Genomic DNA, 14,990 nt, shown 5'->3' with positions numbered 1-14,990 from the left:
ATCGGGCCTGAAATAGAAAAGGAAGAGATGTTAATGAGAATAGGTGGGAATATGTGTTGGTCATGGGCCACATGTAAAACACTTGGGAAGAAGTATGTTATTTTGGCATCACTGGAGGCATCTTCATACCTTTCTGGTTTTCAGGGCAGTGGAGCGTTAAACCCCTAGCCTTCGGTGCCCACACCTGTGTCAACCATATTGGTGCTGCTGTAGTGGGTCTCATCTGCTTGACACTCCTAGACCCAAAATTGACTATGTGGGACAGGGACTGTGTCCAACTTAATTATTTTATATCTACCCCAGCACTTAGAACAGTGCTTTTCATAAAGTAGACACTTATTAAATACCACTTAAAAAAAAGGGAGTTTCTGTCCAACCTACACCCTCGGTTTGCAGCTGACAAAACTCCTCCTATGGCCAATATGTTCCAGACATAAATGTTGCTACATCATTTTGCTTTTAATTTATCCTGTTTCAATCCAGTACTCATTTGTAGCCTAAGCACCTGATATTTTTAGATAAATCAACCTACTTAGCTGTCCTCCCTTCCTGTCGATCTAAAGCAGGAGAATTGCTTATCTAATAAGAGACCACACCCAGGAGGGTTAGCAGTTTTAGTAGCGTGCTGCTGGCAAATCCTCTCCTACTTAAATCCATTCCAGATTTTGAAAATCCAGATGTGTATGGGAGTTTTAAGTTTTTGAAATGGGGATTTCTTCTATTTTGATTACAGTTATTGCATGTTGAAATAAGCTTAACGTCTCGGACTTTAAGGCTTATCTAGAGCTGCAAGGATTAGCTCTCTGAACGTGAAAAAAAATAGGTATAGCCAAGTAATTTAATATGAATTTCCATGTGTATGTCCCCATGAAGTAATGGTCATTTAGATCAAATACTCAAAGTTTAAAGACATGTGCAACTCCTTGTAAAATTTTGTTGATGGAGTCCTATATTGTATAAAGCGATGCACATGTTAATAGGGAATGTCATTCCAAACAAGCCCCAAATAAAGATTTAATGTGTTAGAACGGCCCAGCCTATAAACACCAAGCCACCATCTCCTTTTCTTCGAGACCTAGAGCGTGGATGTCTTTGTCTCATTGGCTTAAATGGCAGCCTTGTCAAAACTAAAAACCCTGGAATTTTAGCGTAATGGGTATTTACCCAGTTTTTACCCTGTCTTATTTGACTAGGTCTTTCTATTTGGAGAGTCAGGGGAGTATATCGTTCAGAATTTGGTTTTGAATTGAACTTTATGAAAACCTTAAAAGAGCAAAAACTACTTTTTGTAAAGCGATTAAGACAGCAAAATACTTTAGCTTTTGAGCTGCAGAAGTGGTTGGAACAGCGCTATTACCAAATTTGTCTTTGATAATCTGGTTTAATGCTTTATACTATAATTGAGCTGCATTAAAATTTGATCACAGATTCATTTCTAAGGTTTCAATTGACTCTTAGTGGTGTTCCTTCAATCAGGATCCTAAATAGTGGTAGGCATTTTCGAGAGAAAAAGGCCAATCATTAGGTATACCTTTAGGAAATTTGGCTTGATTTCCCCAGATACTGAATATTTATACTTTGTAGTTAATACATTTTCTAGCAATTAAGGGTTACTTTGGGAGTTTCTGATTATTCACCAACGGAAGAGCTTTCTTCGGATTGTATCTCTAGTTTCATAGTGAATTTGCTATGCTCTCTCAGGTGATTTTCCTATTTTACAGTGTTGTCTTTTTAATATTCTCTTTGGTTCAAAGGGAAGGTCATTTTTGAAGTAGAACTTTTATGAACCAGGTGGCAGTAGAAGGCAAAATGTTATTTTTTTTAAAAGTAATTTATTCAGAAACTAATGTTGAATCACAGGAAATCATGTCCTTGAGGAAATGAAATGAATACTATGTGAATCTACAGTGTGTAGCACCTTTTGACAACTAGGAAAAGCAGTTAAGAATTTTGTTGTCTTTGATTTAAAAATTCTCACCTCAAAAGAAATGATCCAAAAGTTATTCACAATGATCTGAGTTTAAATCTTAGTTTTGTGGAGATGCCATGCTGTTTTCAGCATCCATTCTTCCTTTGCAGTATTGCAGAGAGAGGATGTTTTTGCAGAAACACCTTGAAAAGTTTAGGAATTTTATGGCATCAAATGGCAGGCAGTTGCATACACGTTACTTTTCAGCCCTGAAAAGAAGAGTTCCTCATTTGTAAGCCTGAGCTGCATATATAAACAGAAATTTATTAACATGTAGGAGCAGAGAGATAATCTTCCCACAATAGTCTACATGGTTAAGATTTTATTTTGAGCATTCTGCCAGTTTTGGACTCCAAAACTAAAGAAATGTAAATAAGTTGGAGAAGGCCAAGGCAAGCAATGAAAATGATTAAAGGGTTGGAAAATAAAGGCAAATCTGTGAGAGATGTGAATGGTTATTATATAGATGATGCTGACCAGCTGCTTTCAAAAGTTGCTGAGAACCAAACAAGAAATGAGCTTAAATTAGAAAGACATTGTAATTGGATGGAAGAACTTCTTGGAAGGGAAGTCTGGGAAACAGTAGAATGGGCTTTCAGGAGAGACGGAGATTTTTCACTGCTTTGGGCATCTTTTACCTTTTCAGAGATCCATTCTCACTGCTTAGTTTGCCCACAATCCTGTGTGGAGGTCAGGGTTCCAATAGGTGTCTTTGTGGGCCCTTTTCACGTAGACACACCGATTAATCAATCAGTACTATTTTTGATTGGTATTTGTCAAGAACTTACTCTGTGGCAGGGACTGTTGTAAGTGCTGGGGTAGGTACAAGCTGATCAGGATGGACTCATTTCATGTCCTACATAGGCTCACAGTCTTAGTCCCCTTTTTACAGATTAGTCAGAGAGTACAGAGGTGGTGCTGTCTACAGTGATAGAAAAGTCAAAGGGAGGCAGGGTTTGGCTAGTAAGTTGAGTTCTATTTTGCATATTCGGATTGAGGTGTTGGAGAGCTATCCAAGTAGAGGTGTCCAGAAGGCAAGAGTGAATATGAGATTGCAGAGGAGATGTACATCATCATCATCATCCATGGTATTTATTGAGCGCTTACTATGTTCAGGACACCTTTCTAAATGCTTGGGAGCTTAGTAGTACAACAGTGTTGGTAGACACGTACCCTGCCTACAACATCTACCAAATCCATAGGGTGCTCATGGCTTAAGTTCTTAGAATTTGTGTTTTTTCTGATTTTTTTTATCTCTTTTACTAATGGCTAGAGTCACTCTACTAGTTCCCCTATCTGCAGTCTACTTTAATGTTCTTCTCTCCCTATAGACTGTAAGAGTATCCTTATGGGCAGAGATCACATTTACCAACCAACCATGTTGTATTTGAGTTTCCCAAAGTACAGAGGTGTGCACACACTAAATACCGCTGTTTGAGCAGATATTCATTTTTAGACATTTTAGCAACTCATCCCATTTTCTGGATTTATTCCAAGCATTCTGCCTGGCACATGTGTTGTCAGCTTGGGGTGTAAATGTCCCTACCAAGACAAAGAACAAAAATGCTAGTGATTACCCATCATCAATAATTTCCTCTAGTTGTAAATTTGTTTTGCCTTATAAACTCTTGGTGGAGTTACCATAAACTGTGCAATGAAGTTTTTTGTTATTTATTTGATATTCATTTTGCTGGCACATTCTTTTCTTCTTAGACACAGAGGCTATAACTTGTTGATAGCACCATACATAGCAACTTTGGAAAGAAGCGTGTTGTAGATGCCTTAACCTTTGGGGTTTTTTTTGGTTTTCTTTCGTGTTCTGATTTCCAAAGTTGCCACTGTGAATTAATAGACAAAATAGCCATTGAATCTGATGGAATAACCATGCCTAATAAAATTGACAAAGAGGTTTGAACATCTCTTAATGGAAGGTGTCTCACAACCCTGTTTCATTGTACTCTCCCAAGCACTTAGAACAGAGCACTACACTAAGTGTTCAATAAATATCATTTATTGATTCCAGATTTCTGTGTCCCAATTTGCTTAGGTTGCTAATGTAGACATAGCTAATGATCCTCAGCAGATTGCTGCTACAACTATGTGGCTACTACTTTTTGCCACTTAAGAATGTCTGGGAGCCAACAGGTCAACCATGCCTTCATGCCTCTATTCCTACTGATCTGGGGAGACTCATCAGAAGGGACCACAATGGGTCACAGTATAGATAGGGGGAGACAGACCTCAAAACAAGTGAACAGGCATCAATAGCATCAATATAAATAAATAGAATTATAGCTCTATGCATATCATTAATAAAAATAAATAGAATTATAAATATGTACGTTAAAGGACGGGGGAATGTATTGGCTTTTTAGAAGGCAGAATCCATGTTTACCTCCTGTGTCCGATTTTGGTCTAACCACATCTACACCCACTTAGTCTTTAGGGTGCTTCAGATATACAATGGCTGGTTAAACCCCTGACAGCTACTTATAAATCACCCCAAACCATCTACCCACCTGCTGTGTTGGTGAATACCAGCAATTGTTATTGTCCAAGCCCAATTTTGGGAAACAAAGGCAGTCAACTAAGATGTACCAAAGAGCTAAAGAAGGAAACAGTTAATTTGTAAACATTTGCATCATCCACTCCAGCAACAAAATGTTTCCAGGTTGAATTACTTCAGAAGCTGAAACGTCATCAACACATTAATGAATATGTAACAATTTCCTTTGGATTTTTGCCTTCAGGGCTTCTCTATCAAAAGGTTTTATAGATCCTTAACTGTAATCCTGATCCTTCATTGGGCAGTGCCTCCATAATTTTGCAGTGAGACTTGGAGCAGCGGTTAGATTTTGAATATATTTTGCTAAGAAAAATATGATTTTATGGTTTAATTTTAAAATATTGTATGTTTTAATTGTCAACTGTTGCAGCTTTTTTGGAGTATTTAGCCTGTTAGTATCCAAAAGGTAGTAGTAATGATAATTATGGTACTTGTTATTAAGCGCTTACTATGTGCCATGCATTGTTCTAAGCGCTGGGCTAGACACAGAGTAATCGGGTTAGATATAGTCCCTGTCCCACATTGGGCTAATGCTCTTAATCCCCATTTTTTACAGATGAAATAACTGAGGTACAGAGAGGTACCTTGGCTTGCTCAAGGTCATTGAGCAGACATGTGGTGGAGTCACATGCTATTGATTCTATCAGTGGTATTTATTGAGCTCTTACCGTGCACAGAACACTGTACTAAGGGCTTAATAATAATAATAATGTTGGTATTTGTTAAGCACTTACTACGTGCCGAGCACTGTTCTAAGCGCTGGGGTAGACATAGGGGAATCAGGTTGTCCCACGTGGGGCTCACAGTCTTCATCCCCATTTTACAGATGAGGGACCTGAGGCACAGAGAAGTTAAGTGACTTGCCCACAGTCACACAGCCGACAAGTGGCAGAGGTGGGATTCGAACTCATGAGCCCTGACTCCAAAGCCCGTGCTCTTTCCACTGAGCCACGCTGCTTCTCGTGGAGAGTACAATACAACAGTGTTGGTAGACACAATCCCTGCCCCCAACGAACTACAGTTTATGTTACATTAACACCTGGAATGCATGCTAAAATCCACTTCAGGGAAAATCTCAATTCTGCTTGCAGTTGCCTTTGGAAATTTTAGGGTTCCAAGCATGTAATTTGAACAACCATATTTTAGCAAAGAAGCTATTGTGGGCACTTAGCTTAGACTTAACGTTGCATTTTGGGGATGGAATGGATGTAAGTCCCTCCTGTTACACGTATTTTAGAGTGTGTCTATTGCTGTGGTTGGAGGTGTTGCTATTAATAAGTTTATTTTGAGCATTTAAGGGTCTGTTCCAGGTGCGAGGGTGTTTGTGTCGAGAACATGGAAAGAAGACAAGTGGAGATACATGAGCTGATTTGAGGAGTTTAGTCATGCATTGTTAACGTTTTTCAGTAGGCTTGTAAATGTGACAGAATATCACTTTTGGAAATGGCTTTGAGGTCTAGCACATATGAATTCCAGGATCGAAAACATTGGGCCCATGTGCTTTTTCTTTCTTGTATATTTAATGGCAGAAGAACAAGATGGAATGGAGAACCTTTTCCTCTCGTTTAAGATTTGGTTTATGCAAATATGATTCCTTTGAAATTAATTGTACCAGGGAGGGTAATTTCCGTCATGCTTCCTCTTGCGTTCTCTTGAATGACTATGTTTACAACCTGGTTTTAGTAGACTCTGTGGTCAACTGCAGTGGATGTGCTGTTTCACTCACAATTTACCTCAAAGAGAACTACTTGGAAGCCATTCAAAATGGAGAGGACTGTGTAGCTATGATGCTATCTGTGACCCCTCTTCCAAACACTGATTAGGGGCCCAAGTGCTTGGGTAATGTGGAAGTGCCGAAGTGACATGAGCAGGGAAATAGGATGGGGAGAGTAAAGCTAATCGGACAGTGTTTCTGGCGGAAATCTGATTTCAGAGGGCCCTTGAAGATGGGGAGAGCAGTGGGCATATAGATTTGAAGGAGGATGGAGTTGTAGGTAAAAAGGAGAGTGTGAGTGAGTAAGAGATTAGCTGGGAGAGAGAGAGAGATGAGAAAGAGGTAGAGTGAATAGTTTGGCTTAACAGGAGCTAAGCATGCGGACTGAGTTGTAGTGGGAGAGGAATGAGGCTAACTGGTGGGCAGAGAAGTGGCATAAGCATCAAATTAAGGACTCTGTACCATCTTCCCTTTGGAGAGCGGGAATATGTTTATGATGACAGCTTGTCTTGTTTCCAAGAAGGAGCCGTTTCTTCTTTTTTTTTGTTTTTTTTAGAATGTACCTAATTCATTAACCAGGTGTGAGACTGTGCAGTAACTGATCTATTCAAGGACTTCTGATATAATTTAGGTCGATTTATTATCATAGTGTGGTAGTGGTTACCTCTGCTGTTGTCCCTCATCGTTATAATGTGCTATATAAACTCAACTGTAGAGTCTAAGCTCAAGGTGGTGAGGGGATGTGGCATCCAACTCTGTTATAGAGTACTCTCCCAAGCGCTAGGGAGAGTGCTAGGCACACAGTGAGTGCTCATTAAATAACTTTGATTGATTAGGGTTCACCATTAAAATACGAAAAGCTGTTTTTGGTTCTGCATGTAAAATAGAAATGGACTAGGTGATCTTCTCTCCACTTCTTCCACATGGCCAACTTGGCTACAGGGAGATTTTGCCATATCTTTTCATTAGGACAAAGATTTCCTTTTTTTTTCTTGTTACATAGTTTATGCATATTGTTATTTTTATTTGTATATTCATTTGTTTAGGTAGTGCATCCTGACATATTTGCACATTTTCCTATGTCTTTGTTCTTTGTTCTCTTCACTATCTGTTAATCATTTTTACCTGTTTCTTCCCTTAGATTGTTAGTTACTTAATAATGTTGGTATTTGTTAAGCGCTTACTATGTGCAGAGCACTGTTCTAAGCGCTGGGGGAGATACAGGATCATCAGGTTGTCCCACGTGAGGCTCACAGTTAATCCCCATTTTACAGATGAGGTAACTGAGGCCCAGAGAAGTTAAGTGACTTGCCCACAGTCACACAGCTGACAAGTGGCAGAGCCGGGAGTCGAACCCATGACCTCTGACTCCGAAGCCCAAGCTCTTTCCACTGAGCCACGCTGCTTCCCGTGGGAGCTACTTAAGGGCTGGGAGTTTATCTTGTACTCTCCCAAGTGCTTTTACATTTCATAGTTTCTCCTGGGTTATTAGAGTTGTTTTATGGAGAGCCGTTTCCACTTTGAAAAAAATTACCCCATCCCTTTTTCTTTTGGCCCAGTTCCAAAATGAGTACAGCTTTTCATTTTAATTCATTTTGTTCAAGTGAATTGCTTATTGTACCCATCTTGTTCCAGGTAGGTAAAGGAAAATACTGCTCTGAGCTACGTATTCATTTTAGGACTTTTGATTGAGATCTGTCCTTAAATTTCTCTTGTCATTGATAGAGCTGACTGCTCATCTGAGTATTTAGTGGAGAGAGCCCATATTGAAACTTGAACATGGTAAATTTGGGTCAAACTCAAGGAAGCATTTCTTTAATCACTAGTACTTACTGAGCTCTTGATGTGTGGCCAGCACTGTCCTAAACTCTTGGGAAAGTAAAATACCGCAAGGAATTTGCAGACTAGAGAATTGTTTGGAATTTATGATGGCAGGACATTGTGAAAATGAAATGATCAGTTCATTCAGAAGGGGTTTAGACAAATTTTTAGAGAGATCTAAAATAAAGTACTAAAAAGAAAATTCATAGATGGAGAGGTAAAACCTGAGGGTGCTACTTTCCAGACCCTAAGGCTACAGCCAGATCCAGCGTAAGAACCAAGGTCTTCTGACTCCATGTCCCATGGTTATTCCCATAAGGCAACACAATTTCATCACAGTGGTTGAAATGAAAAGTGATGGAAACAGAGAGATTATCAAAAGTCATGAAAATGGTGGATTAGTGGGTCGTATTACTGGCTCGTGACTGATGACTCCCCCCTCTAGACTGTAAGCTTGTTGTGGGCAGGGAACGTGTTTGCCAAATCTGTTGTACTCACCCAAGCCCTTTCTAGAGTGCACCGTGCATAGTGAGCACTCAATAAATATCATTGATTGGTCGATTGATCTAATGTGATCAAGGAAATGCAAGAAGTTCACTTTACATAGCTACAAAAATCTAGCTGTATGATCCTATCTGAAAGTCACAACAGAATTTCTATGGGCAAAATCCTTTTCTGGGCAATGCACATATTGACTCTCTACCTTCCTTGACATTGAGCTAGGACAGGAATTTACTGCAAAGTACAATATTTTATGTTTTGTTGTCATTTGCTTAGCCTGAGAGGGTGGCTGTAATCCCAGTGCCATAAGAACTTCCCTGAGGCAGGGTGTTGAAATGTAGAAGATTCTTGTATGTTTCCATTGCTCACCTGCTCTAAAGAGCTTTGCAGGTATGCAGAACAAATGATTGGGGCAGTGTATAAACACACCTGGATCAAAGAAAACAACTGCCTTTAATTGCAGATTTATCCACTTCATTAATGTCACAGGGTATTTCTTTTTGATGCTCTTTAGAAGTCATAACACGCTTTATTTGATAATGGCAAAATGCCCTTGCTGAATCAATTTTTTTAATAAATGGTTTTCTCCTCCTTGTTTTTCTAAACTTATAAAAAATTTACTTTGACCATATAGCCTTGTCAGAATAGATTGAGCTATCTAATGTATCACCCAGAAGATGATACATGTTGCATTTAATGATTCATTGAAGACTTAAGGCAGAAAAAATATGGTAGTTCAAGCTCACATGTATTAGAACTTGTAGTTTAATACTTTCAACTCATTTATATAATGTTAATTCATTAAGTAGGCATTTTAACTTTCATTTTGTGAATTTGAGTTATTTAGCTTTGTGCCTTGAAAGATAAAGAAATTGTTGAAAATTTCCTCTTCAGGTTTTGATCCATGTTTAGACCTCAGGCTTATGTACCTTCTTACCACGCTTAGATTTAGTGCAGTTGCATAACTTTCAGCCGAAACATTCCAACTGCGGTAACGAATGTTTTAAGACAGCAAGAAATGGTAGGATCACTGCAACGGATTCAACCTGAATACAGATATGCTCAGGATGTTAGTAAAGTAACTGCATGCCATTCCCCCTTTTGCGAACAAATGAAGTTATTGCTTTGGACCGTTCCTCTCTGTCGGATTAAATAGAACAAGCCACAGTTTAAACAATAAAGACTAAAGACAAACAATACTGAACCCGGCCTAACTAGCCCGGGAATAACATTGCCAAATTTGTTTTGTGTTTTCCCTTTCTGAAGAATTGCACGTTTTGGGTCCCAAAATTGCATGGTCTGAATCTCTTCAACTCTTCAAATACCTCCAGTGATTGCCCATATCCTTCCAAATCAAACAAAAACTCCTTATCGTTGGCGTCAAAGTTCTTCACCATCTTGCACTTTATTATGTATTGACTCTCTTCACCACACTTAACCGCTCTCTTTGCTTCTCCCAAGTTCATTTTCTAACTGTATCCTGCTCATGAATGAATCAGTCATATTTATTGAGGGCTTAATCTGTGCACAGCACTATAGAAGTGCTTGGGAGAGTACAATAAAATTAGTATCCGCTCTCCCTGCCTTTAACAATGTTATAATTTAGCAGAATTGACAGTCTAGCCATAGCGTCACCAATCTCCTACCCCTCGATTATATGCTTCCGCCTCAGCCTGAAACTTCTCCCCCCACCCCAAATCTACCAGACCTCAGCCCTTCCTATCTTTAAACCTCTCCTAAAACACACTTCCTCTAGTTAGCCTTCCCCGATTAATTCATATCAACCCAACAGCTACCCCTAGCAATTGTATCATTTATATTTTTCATCAGCACTTTTTTATGTGTGTTTAATTTATTATGATTTCACTATTTTAAGCTCCTTTTATATCATCCCCCCCATTAGAGTGAAGCTCTCTGTGTACGGGAAATGTTTTATGTTTCTGTTGTACTTTTTCAAGTGATTAGTACCGTGCATTGTCCTCAAAATGCCAATATTATGACTACTGGAGTTATAATTGTAAACGACCATGAATGCTGCTTACAAGTTGATATTATTTGACCACCCAAAGCCCAAGTGAAAACAGTGCCAGAAACCTTATAGGTACAGAGCTAAGGTCAGGACTTATTTTAGGGACTGACTGGCTAGAGGGGGGAATTTTGATTCAGGGTAGAAGTTGGAGTCTTGGAAAAGCAGAACTCTCAGCACTTTAAGGCCAGTGTAGGATATAAAGCATTCATTCTATAGTACTTTTTTTTTCCCCTAGTACTATTTACTATGTGTCAGGCACTATACTAAGCTCCGGGGTCGATATAACCTAATCAAGATGGACACGTCCTGTTCCACCTGGCGCTCACAGTCTTAAACCCCATTTTACAGATGAGGTAACTGAGGCCCAGAGAAATGAAGCGATTTGCCCTAGGTCACAACAGACAAGTGGCAGAGCTGGGATTAGAACCCAGGTTCTTCTGATTCTCAGGCCCGTGCTCTATCCACTAAGCCACACAGCTTCTGATTGAGTACTTATTGAGTACCTCCCTATTGGGTGAAGAACATGGTGGCAGGAACTTTGGAGAGTCCAGTGAAAGAAAAATACAAGATCTGTGTCCTTAAGGTGTGCTATTGGAGAGCAACATGACCTTGTGGAGAGAGCAAGGACTCAGGATTCAAAGGACCCTGTGTTTAAATCCTTACTGACCATGGGCATGTCCCTTGACTTCTTTATGCTTCAGTTTTCTCATTTCTACAAAGGACACTTCAGTACCTGTTCTCCTTCATTCTTAGACTTTGAGACCCTTGCAGGACAAGGACTGTATCCGATATGTTGATCTCGTATCAACCCCAGTGCTTCGTACAGGGCTTGGTGCAGAGTAAGCACTTGAGGAACACCACAATTATTAAGGAATCTACAATCTAAAGGGAGGGAGAATCGCCTAAGGGAGAGAGTATGGATGTAGATTCAGGGATCCTAGGAGGTCTAGGTCTGCCTTATGACCTGCTGTGTGACTGTGGGCAAGTCACTAAACTTTTCTAGATCTTAATTTCCTCATTTGGAAATTGGGAACGATGAGAACACCTGCTTCTTCCTACCCCGCAATACCACTAGAAGAGTCAAATGTGAAATGCACGCTTCTTGAATTTGCAGAGCAGAGCCCTTTACTTTTCCAGAGTATTAAACTGTAAGCTCATTGTAGGCAAGGAGCTTGTCTACCAACTCTGTTGTGTTGTGCTACCTAGCACAATGCCATGCACACAGTAAACGCTCAACTAATACTGATGATGATGCTATTTTACTAATTAGTAAAATGCTTTGTTTCCGTTTGGTTAAGGATGGGTTGAAGATGAATGAGTAGTTGTCCTAAGTGTTCACGCCTGATTCAGTGATTAGTTCTTCCTGAGGACTGGGTGACAGGTTTGGCCTCGGCACAAAAAGGGATAGAAGACCCCTTTGGGGGCAGATCTTCACACCCAAAGGTTAGTCAAATATAGATTGAACCATTTGTCTCAGCTTGCACATTTTTTAATTGTTTTTTGTTTGTTTGCTTCAGGAGGGGTGAATGGTCCCTTGGCTAATAGTGGAGTCCAGACATTTGGGGAGTTGAGTGTGCCTTTGAGCGAACTTTGACTCAGATTGAAGTTTCACACAGGGAAACGGTCCCTGCCTCTCTTTCCCAGGCGCCTGGACCAAGGAAGGGCAGACGCTCACCCGCTCTAAAGTAGGAACTCACTCTCCCTCTTTCACAATTGACAATTCGGCCTTTGGCCAGCTCAACACCAAGCCTGGTATTTTCTTTACACTTCAGAGAAAATTGCTGACCTCAGATTGGGAGAGTTACTTCATGTCTGTATGGTGCTATGGATCCTTTGTAGTGAGATAACGTTAAAGCAATATTTTAAAGACATACATTTTTCTCATTTTTTGCAGAACAATGGTTCCCTGGTTTGGTGCCAGAATCACAAACAGTGTTCAAAGGTACGTTCCTTTCTGACTCATGGCCATTTCTCAATGCCCAGAAAATTTGCCTCTGTCAAGTGTTGCTTTTTTCTCTACCTCCCGACACCATTTTAAAAATTGTACTATATTCTAATTTGTTTTTCTTCTATATGTATTTTGTATGAAAACCTTGGAACTAAAATCTTCAATTGGCGGATATACTCACGTGACTCCGTATATGGTTTTTTGATATTCCTTTCAGTAGGAATGTGAGATTTTACAGACTTTGTCAGAAAAATACCTTGCATAATATTAGTGCTCCTTAACACTGGCTTTGTAACATCTTTGGGCTGGTTTTTTTATTGAAGCATTCCTGGTTTTATTTTGGCTCTGCAATCCTGGAAGCTTAGAGGGTGAGTGATGTTAATATCCAGTTCACTGTCTTTGACAAAAACTAGTTACATGGAAAGAAAGTAGCATCTGTGGGGCAGTGGAATAAGATTCAGTTCACATGCCAGTTTTGAATGTACCACAGTGTATCTGAAGAAAGACACAGTGTATCTGATGGTACAATGTGGATTTTGATTCTAAACTTCCATCATAATGATATTTCTTTCAGCCATTCACACCTATCTCGAAATTATGTCATTTCAAACAGTGGTATTTATTTAGTGCTTACTATATCCAGAGAACTGTACCAAGTGTTTGGGAGACTACAGTAGAACAGAATTAGCCCACATGTTCCCTGACTCTAACAAGCTTACAGTGTGTAGGGGGAGACAGGAATTGATATTCATATATAAGTAATTTATAACAGTAATTTAAAGATGTGTACATAGGTGCTGTGGGGCAAATATCAAATGTATTAAAAATTCAGAAGTATTAAATGAGAAGCAGCGTGGCCTAGAGGAAAAAGCAGGGGCCTAGAAGTCAGAAGAACCTGGGTTCTAATCCTGGCTTCACCCCTTGTCTGTGTGTGACCCTGGGGAAGTCACTTCACTTCTCTGGGCCTCAGTTACCTTATCCGTAAAATGGGGATGAAGACTCTGAGCCTTTTGTGGGACGTGGACCGTGTCCAACCTGATGACTTTGTTTCCGCCCCAGTGCATAGAACAGTGCCTGGCACATAGTAAGTGCTTAATAAGTATCATTAAAAAATTTACTTTACCCTCACTCTGTTTTTTAGTGAGTCCAAATCTATAGATGATCAAAAGCAAATGGATTCACAGTTGAATCAGCATTACCTAGTGGTTAGAGCACAAGCCCGTGAGTCAGAAGGAAGTGGATCCTAATCCCATCTCCACCACTTTCCTGCTGGGTAGCCCTGGGCAAATCACCAAACTGTGCCTCAGTTCCCTCATCTGTAAAGTGGAGATGAAGATTGCGAGCCCTATGAGGGACAGGGACTGTGGCCAACATGATTAGCTTGTGTCTATCACAGTGCTTGGCACATAGTAAGCACTTAAAATACCAATTTTTTTAAAAAGCAAAGCACTCTTTGACTTATACTTGAGTTCTTTCTGATCCTGAACTCTAGACATCCCATGTAGCTAAAAGTTTTTGTATAGTCTCTTATAAGCTTCTAAATGTGTCCATTTATGGTTAAACTGAATAGGTGCTGGTATTTGTCGTATAGCATTTCACAGCAAGAATTTTAAGTTGTACAGGGACTGTACCTTACATGAATAAACGTCTTCTGATCATATTACAGAAAAGCAAAGACTCACGATAATGGCGGTAATGTTTGTACACTTGTAAATTTAGCTATATGCATAGTTCTGTCGTGGTTTAAATTCACTGTACTTCCCTTGGAATGCCTCAGGTCATCAGTGGAGAAACTTTCACGTTACAGACCAAAGTAGACTCATAAAGGAGTTTCATCTGAAGTGCTTTTTGTTGGTATAAAGGCATAAGAGACTTCCAGGAATTAGCAAGTCTTATCAGTCAAACGGTAGTCCTGATTGTATTTTGAGGTAGCTTAACAATCAAAATAGACTGATAGTTTTCTTAGTTGTTACAAGAACCAACTTTCCTGGAAATAAAAGAGGCGGGTGTGAAAGTTGTAGGTTATATGTTGTAAGAAAGAAAGCTCATCCATTTTGAAACCATGGTTAAATTTATGGAAACGATTAGACCAAGGACTAAGAGGCTTCACCCTAAGGAAATTCTCTCAAGGTTAGAGTACCCAATACTCTGTTGTTTTCAGTACAATGTGGTGTAGTGGATAGAGCGTGGGCCTAAGACGCAGAGGACCTGAGTTCTAATCCTGGCCCTACCATTGCCTGGTGTGTGACCTTGGGCAAGTCACTTCACTGTGCCTGAGTTTCTTCAGCTGCAAAATGGGGATTCAATATCTGTTCTCCCTGCTACTCAGACTGTGATCCCTATGTAGAATAGGGGCTGTATTGGGCCTGATTAACTTGTACCTACACCAGCGCTTAGAACAGTGCTGACACATAGTAAGTGCTTAATAAATAGCTGTTATTT

The 14,990-nt window shown here is 39.8% G+C and overlaps 1 protein-coding gene across 1 annotated transcript in view; it reads left to right on the top strand.

Moving 5' to 3' along the window:
* ANOS1 (anosmin 1) overlaps nt 1–14,990 on the top strand; it is a 142,149-nt gene that overhangs the window by 12,783 nt on the left and 114,376 nt on the right. Inside the window, exon 2 of the mRNA XM_007670364.2 lies at nt 12,495–12,542. Within this exon, the coding sequence (XP_007668554.1) occupies nt 12,495–12,542 (48 nt within the window). The remainder of the gene's footprint in view (nt 1–12,494; nt 12,543–14,990) is intronic.

The sequence above is a fragment of the Ornithorhynchus anatinus genome, chromosome 15 (assembly GCF_004115215.2).
Source record: "Ornithorhynchus anatinus isolate Pmale09 chromosome 15, mOrnAna1.pri.v4, whole genome shotgun sequence".
Taxonomy (NCBI): domain Eukaryota; kingdom Metazoa; phylum Chordata; class Mammalia; order Monotremata; family Ornithorhynchidae; genus Ornithorhynchus; species Ornithorhynchus anatinus.
The sequence above is the reverse complement of the archived record's forward strand: the minus strand, read 5'-3'. Positions and strand labels throughout refer to the sequence as shown.